Source organism: Crotalus tigris, unplaced genomic scaffold (genome assembly GCF_016545835.1).
Source record: "Crotalus tigris isolate CLP2741 ecotype Arizona unplaced genomic scaffold, ASM1654583v1 scf7180000019173.45859301935:6455823, whole genome shotgun sequence".
NCBI classification, from domain to species: domain Eukaryota; kingdom Metazoa; phylum Chordata; class Lepidosauria; order Squamata; family Viperidae; genus Crotalus; species Crotalus tigris.
The window spans coordinates 752,259-764,660 of record NW_024097414.1 but is presented as its reverse complement, the minus strand read 5'-3'; the positions used below and the strand labels follow the sequence as shown (position 1 = coordinate 764,660).

The following is a 12,402-nucleotide window of genomic DNA, read 5'->3' as shown; positions in this document are numbered from 1 at the left end:
AGGAGGAGAACTGTGGGGTCCTTGGTGCTCTCTGAGCTGGATGGTTTTCTTGCAGACGTTTCATTACCAAACTTGGTAACATCATCAGTGCTAGAAGGGAGTAGTAGGGTTTGCAAAGAGGAGGAAGGAGAGAAGGAGGTGGAGGAGAACTGTGGGGTCCTTGGTGCTCTCTGAGCTTGCTGGTCTTCTTGCAGACGTTTCAGAACCCACCCTAAGTTTTATCATCAAAAAATAGATCCTCCAAAATAAATCTTGCTGTGTTGTTAATCCCTTAGGTTTGGGATTCAAGGTTTTTGCAACCCATCAAATCTAACTTGGAAAACTGGGAGGGTTGAAGCACGCAAAATACCTGGGTCTCTTGCTGGGCTTATTCTTAGTTCAGTACTAAGAACAGTGTGAAGAATATTTTGCTTTTTTTTTTCTTCTTTTGCTTACCACAACAAAAATAATCAGAATTGGGGTATTCTGGACAACAGTGCAGAAATTTGTTTCTTGGATGAGATGGAAGGATCCAATAGGGTTATACTTCCAAGAAAAAATTAGCATTTCTAGGAAATGGAGTTCTACTCCTGCCTTAGGCATGAAAGCCAGCTGGGTGACTTTGGCCAATCACCAGGAGACGGTGAGTTCTAGTCCTGCCTTAGGCATGAAAGCCAGCTGGGTGACTTTGGGCCAATCACCAGGAGACGGTGAGTTCTAGTTCCACCACTCTCTCAGCTCAACCCACCTCACAGGGTTACTGTTGTGGGAAAAATAGGAGCAGGAAAGTTGCTGTATGTTCGCAGCCTTGAGTTATTTATAAACATAATAAAGATGGGCTATAAATGAATGCATTTCATAGAAGAAGGCTGAATGATTGGTAGAAGCAGGAGTCTTGCAAGGGCTCCCCTGGATACAATTTCTAGCTGCTATTCAGGACTTGACAACGAAGGTTTTGTGATCCTGACGCTCTTCTTCTTTTATCGATTTCTGGAAACGGAAGGGGAATACTGCTTAGGCCTCCAGAATTTTTTTTTTTTAACAACTCAGAAAACCTTGAAGTCCACCAAAGAGGTCTTCGGTACGTCTTCCGTCCTGCTAGTGATCCGACAGGATGAGTCTTTTCCTTCTCTTGTTCCTGTCTTCCCCTGGAGGGAAACAGGTGGGTTTGGGATGATGTTGTTTGTCCTGCTTCGCTTTACAGAAAACTTGAGTTCCCTCTGCACGTTAAACAAATCCTTCTTTAAGGTTGGAACCTGAGCCCTGAAAATAAGTTGCCGTGTGGGTCCCCCTGCAAAAGCCCGTCTGTACAGGCAGCCCTCCATTTACAACCATTCGTTTGGTGACCGTTCACAGTTAGAGCGGCACTAAAAAAAGCGACTTACGACTGTTCTTCACACAGCCGTTGCAGCCTCCCCACGGTCACGCACGCAAAACTCAGGTGCTTGGCCACTGACTCATATTTATGACGGTCGCAGGGTCCCCGGGCGGGAGGGGCCAGGTGATCCTCTTTTGCCACCTTCTGATCAATGGGAAGGCCCGATCCACTTAACAGCCCTGTTCCTAACTTAACTGCACTGATTCGCTGAACAATTGTGACCCGAAAAGTTGTTAAATGGGGCGAAGCTGGCTTCATCATCGCCGTGCTTAGCGGTGAAAATTTTGCGCTCCGTTGGGGTCGTAAGTGGAGGGCAACCTGTGCTCAAGCCCCTAACTCAGATTGTTTATTGATGGATGATTACAGTTGTAATAAGATCCTCAGTATGGCCCACATTGGGATCCCCTGACTTTATCCTCACAGGTTGGGTTGAAAGATATGGACCAATCCGAAGTAACCTGGTGGATTCCACGGTCGAGTAGGGACCTGAGCATGGACTAAGCTGTGTGTAAGAATCCTGGGAGCTGAAGTCCACTCATTTTAAAGTTGACAAGGTTGAGAAACACTGTCTAGCCCAGGAGTAGGCAACCTTCGCTCTTTTATGACTGGTGGACTTCAACTCCCAGAATTCCTGAGCCAGCGTGGCTCAGCTTGGAAACCTCTCTCTTTCCCCTCAGCGTGGCTGGCTCAGGAATTCTGGGAGTTGAAGTCCACAAGTCATAAAAAAACCAAGGTTGCCTACCCCTGTTCAAATGCCTGAATTTTGATCGTGTGACCGTGAGGGAAAAATATCTACATATTTAAACCAGAGGTCTTCAAACTTAGCCCTTTTATAACTCGTGGACTTCAGCTCCCAGAATTCCTCAGCCAGCATGGCTCAGCTTGGAAACCTCTTTCCCCTCAGCATGGCTGCCTCAGGAATTCTGGGAGTTGAAGTTCACCAGTCATAAAAGAGCCTCGGTTGCCGACCCCTGTCCTAGGCACAGGATTTAGACGGGAGGGGCATGTCTATATGGACCCTGCACAGGGTGGACAGGTTTTTCTGTATGACTGACTCACCTGAGGAGTTGGAAGTGGCACTGGGGGGAAAGGTCTTCTTGTGAAGCACAGTCTGGTTGCGAGCACAGCCTGGGCTCCTGGTGCTAATGGCAATCACCTTCCCGGGAGGGGTCAAAGCATGTTCCTCTTGAATGAGCTTGATAGGGGATGTCACAACGGAATTCATTTCAACTCCCAGCTGGCTGGGGAATTCTGGGAGTTGAGGTCTAACCCATCTTCAAGTTGCCAAGCTTAAGAAACACCAATTTGGTGGGTTCCAAACTGGGGGAGCTCTCCTTACGCACGGGGTGCTTACGTACGGCATTTTACGGAGCCGTTTTGCAGTTCAAGATGCAGAATTCATACCACAAGGACATCAGCAAGTTCTTCTTAAATTCAGAACAAAAGAGGGTGATGTGCGCCCTTCCTCCACTGCATATGGTATTCATTAGAACAGCAAGCTGGAGTTGATGAAGGACAGATGTGAGGTAGAGTTCCAAAGATAAACTCAGGAAATTCTCCGAGTTTGATATAAGGGGGGAAGGGGTGGAAAGTTTATGGCTTTACATTTTTTTTTCTCTCGCTCAAAGCACTGAACGTAATATGGGCGTGAACACAATCAGCCTTTGATGAGCCTGGGCAGTGAAAAGAGCAGTCTGTTGAAGGTCCCAAAAAGTCCGGGAGTTGGATTGAGTCTTGGTCTTACGTAGAACAGACTCAATTGAAGCCAGTGTAACAAGCTAGCCTGGCTAACTTTGACCCATCGAGTTAGTATTATGTCTCTGATCCTATGTCTTGGCTGGGACAACGCTCTAAGCCAGGGGTCTTCAAACGGGGCAACGTCGAGACTGGTGGACTTCAACTCCCAGAATTCCTCAGCCAGTCAGGCTGGCTGGGGAATTCTGAGAGTTGCAGTCCGCACGTCTTAAAAGTTGCCAAGTTTGGAGAGCCCTGCTCTGAGCTATAGAGGGTTTCTACAGAGGTCTTGTCTCCTGTTCACACATCCATATTCTTGACGGTCTTCCATCGCTCGACTTGGATCCTGTGCCTCCTCCTTGCATTCTCTAGCGAAACTGTCTGGGAGAACGTGGCCCACCTGTGCATGAAGAGCTAAAGACCAGATGCTTGGTTTGCACATCACATCATTAAGCTATGGTCCCTGAAAAGGTCTTCTCTCCTGCAGAAGGTCGAGTTCACACCTCCGTCTTCCTGAAGGTCTTCATAATCTAACCGGGACCACGTCCCTTCTTCTTATATCCTGCAGTGAAGCCGTCTGGGAGAACATGGCCCGCATGTGCGTGAAGACCCAAAGGCTGGACGTTGCCAAAGTCTGCCTGGGGAACATGGGCCATGCACAGGGAGCCAAGGCGTTGCGGGAGGCTGAACAAGAACCGGAGCAGGAAGCCAGGGTGGCCATGTTAGCCGTCCAGCTGGGCATGTTGGTAAGTGAAAAAGCTTTTCTCAGATGATATGATAAGATAAGATAGGATAGGATAGGATAGGATAGGATAGGATAGGATAGGATAGGACAGGACAGGATGGATAGGATAAGATAAGATAGGATAGGATAGGATAGGATAGGATAGGATAGGATAGGATAGGATAGGATAGGATAGGACAGGACAGGACAGGACAGGATGGATAGGATAAGATAAGATAAGATGATAGAATAGGACAGGACAGGACAGAATGGATAGGATAAGATAAGATAAGATAAGATAAGATGATAAGATAACCTTTATTGTCATTCTTTTACTGTGGGCACAACGGCACACATCAAAAACGAAATTTAGTTGCCCGCTCTCAAAGTGAAACACATGCATGACATACACCTAAACATACTATGAACCACATATGTATAGACCCACACCCCTCCGTATGCGTAGCAAATAAATATTAAATACTGTCCAGTTTGAATATATAATGGAAGGAGGAAGCTTGAGAGTTTACTTTACTTTATGGATTGATTCACTTTATATGCCACCCCTCTCCCTATCCAAAGTGTCTCAGAGCAGCTCACAAGGCAGGTAGTCCTCAACTTAACAACAATTCACTGAGGTGACCGAATTTACAATAGCACTGAAAAAAAAGAGACTTAGGACTGTTTGTCATACTTACCACTAGTGCAGCATCTCCACGGCCCCCTTGATCAAAAGGGGGATGCTTGACAACTAAAATAAAAGCGGATTGGCTTTTACAGGTAGTCCTTGATTTACATCAGGGGTCTTCAAACTTGCCCCTTTTATGACTTGTGGACTTCAACTCCCAGAATTCCTCAGCGGTGCCTGGCTGAGGAATTCTGGGAGTTGAAGTCCACAAATCATAAAAGAGCCAAGTTTGAAGACCCCCGATTTACATCCATTGCTTAATGGCCATCTGAAGTTACGACGGGACTGAAAAAAGAGGCTTCTGGATGTTTTTCACACTTAACGACCGTTGCAAGCATCCCCCTGGTCATGCAACTTATGTCCAGATGCTTGACAACTGGTTCATACCTATGACAGTTGCAGGGCTCACGTGATTTCCCTCTTTGTGATCTTCTGACAAGCAAAGTCAATGGGGAAGCCTGAGTCACTTTATGACTGGGTTACTAAACAGCGGCAGTGATTCAATTCACCACTGTGACAAGAAAGGGACAAAGCTCACTTTTAAAAAAAACTGTTTCGCTTAGCGACAGACGTTTTGGCCGCAACTGGGGTTGTTGGTCAAGGATGGCCTGCGTTTTGCGTCTTTTGCCAATGTCACCTCGGCTGATTGAATAAATATATCTCCCTTGCTTGGGCTGACCTTCAGGTCAAACGCGCTCTGCCCTCCGTGGCTTTTATCTGAGCCTGATTATTATTCCCACCCACTTTTACGCCTCTGGCATCCAAAGCCTTTCCTTCAGGGTCAAACATCCAAGGCCTGTTCAAGGGTGTCTGCAGTTTACCCAGCCCCAGTTTTTTTCTGCTGGGAAATGGTTTCCGAGATAGCCGAGCTTCTATTCCAATTGATTGGCTTCCTAGAGCATCAGGAAGAGCCGGAGCTGGCCGTGTGGACGCCCCCTTGTTCTCGAAGTGACCTGCAGGTCGGCTGGCTTAGTGCTTTTCTTGCTTTTATTTAAACATCCTGTTTCAGTCATAATGATTCTATTTTGGGCGTAGGTTCCTCCGATTCCTCCTGTAATTAACCCTTGCTCAAGTGTCAGAACGCACCGTTTGAACAAGGTGCCCTTGTTCCTTTTCCCATATGTGCGGAATATTTGTAGCTCAGGGTTAAAATGAAGGGTTCCTTGGTGCTCTCTGAGCTGGGCTGTTTCCTTCCAGACATTTCATTACCAAACTAGGCAACATCATCAGCACAAGCACTGATGAGGTTGCCTAGCTGGGTAAAGAAACGTGTGCAAGGAAACAGCCAAGCTCAGAATGTACCAAAGAACGCCTTAGTCCTCTTCGTTCAAGTAGGATCTCAGAGAATGTTTTCATTACGTGGGAAAGAATTTTATAGATGGTGATAGCAATAGCACTTTGACTTCTGTACCGCTTCACAGTGCTTTACAGCCTTCTCTAAGTGGGTTACAGAGTCAGCCTCTTGCCCCCAACAATCTGGGTCCTCATTTTACCGACCTTGGACGGGTGGAAGGCTGAGTCAACCTTGAGCCAGTCAGGATCGAACTCCTGGCTGTGAGCAGAGTTAGCCTGCAATACTGCATTCTAACCACTGTGCCACCACGGCTTAGATAGCAATAGCATTTAGACTTATATACCACTTCATGGTGTTTTACAGCCCTCTCTAAGTGGGTTACAGTGTCGGCCTGTTGCCCCCAACAATCTGCGTCCTCATTTTACCAATCTCGGAAGGATGGAAGGCTGAGTCCACCTGGAGCCAGTGATGCTCGAACTGGTGGCAGTCGGCAGAGTTAGCCTGCAATACTGCATTCTAACCACTGCGCCACCACGGCTCCTAACGATAATGATGATGATCCTTGCGTTCACAGCAGCATCCCTCACTTCCAGCTTTCTGATCTCCATTCCAGGAGGATGCCGAGCAGTTATACAAGCAGTGCAAACGCTACGATCTTCTGAACAAGTTCTACCAGGCTTCAGACCAATGGCAGAAAGCCATCGAGGTAGCCGAGACCCAGGACCGCGTGCACCTGCGCACGACTTACTACAATTATGCCAAGCACCTGGAAGCCATAGCCGAGCGCAACTTTGCCATCACCTAGTAAGTGTTTGCAGGCTGCCATATGCCAGAGCTTGTCCACCTCTGACTCAGGACTCAGTCAGACTCATTCTGGAGTTTTCGGAATCTGGTTACAGCTGATTTTTCTATTAATTTACTGTTTGTGTATCTATTCAAGGGTTTTATGCTGCCTTGCCACTAAGGACTACGGATAAAAGGCACACCACTTCATGTTCCCAGTTCTGTCTCCCTAAACATTCTTATTTTCATACATGTACTGTATAAGACGGGGGGGGGGCAACCTTGGCTCTTTTACGACTGGTGGACTTCAATTCCCAGAATTCCTGAGCCAGCCACACTGAGGGGAGAGGGAGAGGTTTCCAAGCTGAGCCAGGCTGGCTCAGGAATTCTGGGAGTCGAAGTCCGCAAGTTATGAAGGGGCCATAGTTCCCCCATGCTAGCTGAAGAATTCTGGGAGTTGAAGCCCACCAGTCATGGAGGAGCCAAAGTTTCCCCCATGCTGGCTCAGGAATTCTGGGAGTTGAAGTCCACCAGTCATAAAAGACGGTTGTTGCCACTGTTGTTAAATGAATCGCTGCAGTTGTTAAGTTAGTAACACGGTTGTTAAGAGAATCTGGCTCCCCCTTCGACTCTGCTTGTCATAAAGTCGCAAAAGGGGGAAATCACACAACCCCGGGAGACTGCAACCGTCGTAAATACGAGTCGACTGCCAAGCGCCTGAATTTCGATCACGTGACCGCGGAGATGCTGCAATGAAAAACGGTCGTAAGTCTTCAGGGCCGTTGTAACTTTGAACGGCCGCTAAATGGATGGTTGTAAGACGAGGACCTCCTGCATGTGATGAAGGCGATTTGAGCCGAGGACCGGGCTCGGGTTGCCCTCCCGGGACTTCCACCACCCACGTGGCAATTTGAACCCGGGTGTCCCAAGTCATTGTCAGCAACGTTTAACATCCCATCTAAGCCAGCCAGACCTCAGCAATCTCTTCGCTTGGATTCCGGTTCTTCTCTTCTCTCTTGAGACCCTCTTCCATTTGTTGAAAAGGCCTCCCGCTGCGGTGCCTGATGAGCGCTTTGTTCTTGTGAGAGATCTCACAGGTCCAAGGAGCTGGAATTGTAAATACTCTTCATTCGCTGTAAATAGTCTTCACTCCTTGTAGAAATACTCAGCCTGGAACTAAACAAAACAGCTGCTTTTTCTCTCCCCCCCCCCCAATCACCCTGGCTTTCTGACCGGTTTCTCTTCCTACGCAGCTACGAGAAGTCCGACACTCATAAGTTTGAAGTGCCTCGTATGCTTTCCGAGGATCTGCAAGCCTTGGAGGCTTACGTCAACAGGATGAAAGATAAGTGAGTGTCCCCTTACCCAGGGGTTGCCAACTCCTGGTCTGTGGACCAGTACCGGGCCAAGGCATGCCAGGCCACACAAACAAGCAAAGCCCCACTACCTGCGGGATCCCTGTGTCTTTGCTCCCTAATGCAAGATTTGCTTCCACTGTCTATTAATAAATAGCTCCACACTTTCCAAAGGTGTCATCTGTCTGGATTCTGATTGATTGATATCCATCCTCCCTCCCACCCCTTGTTTTTCCTCCTGCAGAGGTTTGTGGAAATGGTGGGCTCAGTATCTAGAAGGCCAGGCAGACCTAGAAGCGGCTTTCAAATATTATGAGCTGGCTCAAGATTATTTTTCCATGGTCCGTATCCATTGCTTCCTGGGTAACATCCAGAAGGTAGGTTTGCTTTTCTCCAGATCCTTCTTCAGAGTCCCAAAAGTGCTATTTCAAGAGGCAGCTGGACTATCTTTGTTTCTCCTTGAAGGTGTTTCACCTCTCATCCAAGAAACTTCTTCTGAACTGAAGAAGCTTCTTGGATGAGAGGGGAAACTCCTTCAAGGAACTTCTTCAGAACTGGACAAGCTTCTTGGGTGAGAGGTGAAACTCCTTCAAGGAAAAACAAAGAAGGTCCAGTTGCCTCTTGAAAAAGCACCGTTGGGACAACCATGACCTGGATGACTGAGAACAGAGGTGCATGGTTCAAAGTGGAGAAAGTATTGGGTTTTCTGACCTTTTTGTTGTTGTTTAGGCCGCTGAAATAGCCAATGCGACCGGCAACTGGGCAGCTTCGTATCACGTGGCCCGTCAGTATGAGAGCCACGAGGACATCAAACAGGCTGTGCACTTCTACACCCGGGCTCAAGCATTTAACAACGCGATTCGTTTGTGTAAGGTACAGACCACTTTCCATCATCCCCGAGCTGCTTGAGGTTAATCTCGTAGACTTTCCGAGTTGTGCTGGGAGAACTGGACTCGCAATCTCCGCCCAAAGGTGGGAGGTTTCCACCCCAGGATGAGGCTGGAGACCCTCCTGAGCCCAGCAGAGCGAATGTCCCGAGAAGATCGCAGCAGGACCCACCATGACGGCTGGCGTGGCCGCAAAGGTCTCGTTCTTTTTGTCAAAGGGACAAAGTCCCACCCCGTGTTCTGCCGATGTTGCGATGTGTCTAGAAAAGGGATGGGATTTTTTTTATCATCTGACACCTCCCCACTCCCCAATTACTGGCAGTCCTCATTTAGCAACGGGCTTGTTTAGCAACTGTTGGGATAGGAATTAAAAAGTGACTTGTACGGCCATTCCTCCCACTGATGACCTTTGCAGGTTTGTAAAGCAAAGGGAAGCTCAAGTAAGCCGAGTCAGAGTTTTGTAAGGGAAAACTCGACATTGGGAAGAGCAAGGGGAAATCGCTGCTGCCTTTAACCAGGAAAGACCTGAAAGTGAAGCTGACTTTTGTTTGTCAAAAACCAGGAAAACCAGCTGGATGATCTGTTGATGAACCTGGCTCTTCTTAGTTCCCCAGAAGACATGATAGAAGCTGCCCGCTACTATGAAGGACGAGGAGAACAAATGGACCAAGCGGTGACGCTCTACCATAAGGTATCCCTTCACCCCAGGGTGGATGCAGAGTGAAGACTATAACAGAGCTGGAAGAGACCTTGGAGGTCTTCTAGTCCAGCCCCCTGTTCAGACAGGAAATCCTATGCCATTTCAGACAAATGGTTGTCCAGTCTCTTCTTAAAAACTTCCAGGGTTGGAGCATTCACCATTTCTGGAGGCAGGTTGTTCCACTGGTTAATTGTTCTCACTGTCAGGAAGTTTCTCCTTAGTTCTAGGCTGATTTTCTCCTTGATTAGTTTCCATCCGTTGCTTCTTGTCCTGCCTTCAGGCGCTTTGGAGAATAGCTTGACTCCCTCTTCTTTGGGGCAGCCCCTGAGATATTGGAACACTGCTATCATGTCCCCCTTCGTCCTTTTCTTTATTAGATTAGACACACCCAGTTCCTGCAACCTGGTATTTTTAGCCTCCAGTCCACTAATCATATTGCTCTTTGCACTCTTTCTAGAGCATCGGCCTCTTTTTTGTATCATAGGGACCAGAACCATGGCTGGATGATAAAAGCTAGAACAAGTCCTGCATCACTACGAAAGGACCTTCTCCAAGGGACAGAAGAGGCTGCAAAAAACATTTCTTCTCTTCTTTCGCAGGCCGGACACTTGTCCAAGGCTCTGGAGCTGGCCTTTGCCACCCAGCAGTTTGCAGCCTTGCAGCTGGTGGCAGAAGACCTGGATGAGAAGTCCGACCCGGCCCTGCTGGCTCGCTGCTCCGACTTCTTCATCGAGCATGCTCAGTACGAGAAGGCCGTCAAGCTTTTGCTAGCGGCCAAAAAGGTAAATGTCGCATTTCCGGAAAGAAGGCGTGACGGTCTGTGCCACGAATTGAAAACCTGTGCCGTGGTTTAGCTTTTCGAATGGTTTGCACAGAACAATCAAGGCTCTTTAATAAAAATAAAAATGTAGATGATAGATAGACAGACAGACAGACAGACAGATAGGCAGGCAGGCAGGCAGATGATAGATGGATGGATGGATGGATGGATAGATAGAACATTTCTCTTCCAAGCTGTTTCATTCTTCCTCAGAGATAGAAACATATGTTTGATATTCAAAGTCTAAAGTCAACCAAGAATGGTTTGGGGTTTGTTTGTTTTTTTTGCTTTCCTCCCTTGTTTTTTTCATTCCTCTGGTGCCTTTCTTATGCCAGTTTTGTCGCTTAATGCCCCAAATCTTGCACTTAGTAGAGATTTGGGTTCCTTCAGTCATGTCTCAACCTCCAAGGCAGTGCTAGAAATCACCGTGACTTCTCAGGGGTGGCCTACACCGAACAAGCCGGCCCCTGAAGTTGGCGAGTGTACTAAGGTGTTCTCCTCTTGCTGGAGGTCTCACCAACCCGGGTGTCAAGAGCCTGGGAAATCCGGAGATTCAGGCAGTTCAAATGAGTATAAAGATTTATTGCAGGCTTCTCTACAAGAATCTGACCAACTAGCGGTCAAGGGAAATGAGCGGGAGATAAGAATGGCATTCGAGGTGTGCTGGACTTAGATCTCTTGTGGACACGCAGGGACTCGTGACTTCTGATGCCTTTGACCCCTCCCTCGGGCTCAGCCTGGTCATCTCCTACATCGGGTGACTTGATTCCCTCCTCCTACCGTTTAGATGAGTTGGCTCTTGTCTCCCTTCCGTCCGTGTCCCAGTATCAGGACGCCCTGCAGCTTTGCCTGACGCAGAATCTGACCATCACTGAGGAGATGGCGGAGAAGATGACCATCTCTAAGGACTCCAAGCACCTTTCCGAGGATTCCCGGCGGGAGCTCCTGGAGCAGATCGCTGACTGCTGTATGAGGCAGGGCAATTACCACATGGCCACCAAGAAATACACCCAAGCAGGAAACAAGCTGAAGGTAAGGGTGGGAGAAGAAGAGCTTCGGGCCGTTTAATGAAATGCAGCCCAGCAGGTGACAGGTTGCTCCTCGACCTGGTACTGGTCCACGGACCGGGGGTTGGGGAGCCCCGGTCTAGAAGAGCCGTCTGCAGATTGCTCAGCACGTTCCAGTTCAGAAGGCTGAACTTGTCACCTTGCAGGATATTGATACAGGAGTAGTCAATGATTGGACCCAGTTCAGCTGTCATCTCAGAACATGACCTAAAGAAGAACCATGCTTGGGATCTTTATTGGATAGATGTAGTCATCAGAATAACAAAGTTGGAAGGGACCTTGGAGGTCTTCTAGTCCAACCCCTTGCTCAAGCAGGAAACCCATACCATTTCAGACAAATGGTTGCCCTGTCTCTTCTTTAAAACCTCCAGTGTTGGAACACCCAGCACTTCTGGAGGCAAGTTGTTCCACTGATGAATTGTTCATACTCAAGCTAGATGGTGTTTAGTTTTGACTTTTGGAATGGTGTCAGAACCATAGCTTGTGTGTCCTCTTTAATAAACCTTGTTTTGAACATACTGCTTTATGGAGGTTGAAAGATAATAGTGCCTTATAAGCATAACTGAAAAACTCGGTAGCTTTTGAGGTCCTGGCATCCTACCTGCTTGCTTGCACTGGCTGATGAGCAAGCAGCCTCAATTCTACACCCACACACACACACCCTGCTTATGCTGGTCTGCGACTGTAATGAAGATCTGATTTGACGCAACTCTACTCTTTGGTTGTGTAGGCCATGAGGGCTCTGCTGAAATCTGGCGACACGGAAAAGATTGTGTTCTTTGCTGGCGTCTCGAGACAAAGGGAGATTTATATCATGGCGGCCAATTACCTGCAAACCCTGGACTGTCGCAAAGATCCAGAGATCATGAAGAACATCATCAGCTTCTACACCAAAGGAAGGGCTCTGGACCTCTTGGCTGGCTTTTATGACTCCTGTGCGCAGGTGGGTGGGATCCTGCCTCAGAGACTCCGTTTCAGTTGCCCGATAGGAAG

The 12,402-nt window shown here is 48.0% G+C and overlaps 1 protein-coding gene across 1 annotated transcript in view; it reads left to right on the top strand.

Moving 5' to 3' along the window:
- The window catches only part of IFT140 (intraflagellar transport 140), a 62,184-nt gene that overhangs the window by 46,645 nt on the left and 3,137 nt on the right, over window positions 1-12,402 (top strand). Inside the window, exons 19-27 of the mRNA XM_039360720.1 lie at window positions 3,660-3,837; window positions 6,411-6,601; window positions 7,834-7,929; window positions 8,180-8,312; window positions 8,665-8,808; window positions 9,385-9,513; window positions 10,122-10,304; window positions 11,168-11,374; window positions 12,140-12,352. Coding sequence (XP_039216654.1) covers window positions 3,660-3,837; window positions 6,411-6,601; window positions 7,834-7,929; window positions 8,180-8,312; window positions 8,665-8,808; window positions 9,385-9,513; window positions 10,122-10,304; window positions 11,168-11,374; window positions 12,140-12,352 — 1,474 coding nt within the window. The remainder of the gene's footprint in view (window positions 1-3,659; window positions 3,838-6,410; window positions 6,602-7,833; window positions 7,930-8,179; window positions 8,313-8,664; window positions 8,809-9,384; window positions 9,514-10,121; window positions 10,305-11,167; window positions 11,375-12,139; window positions 12,353-12,402) is intronic.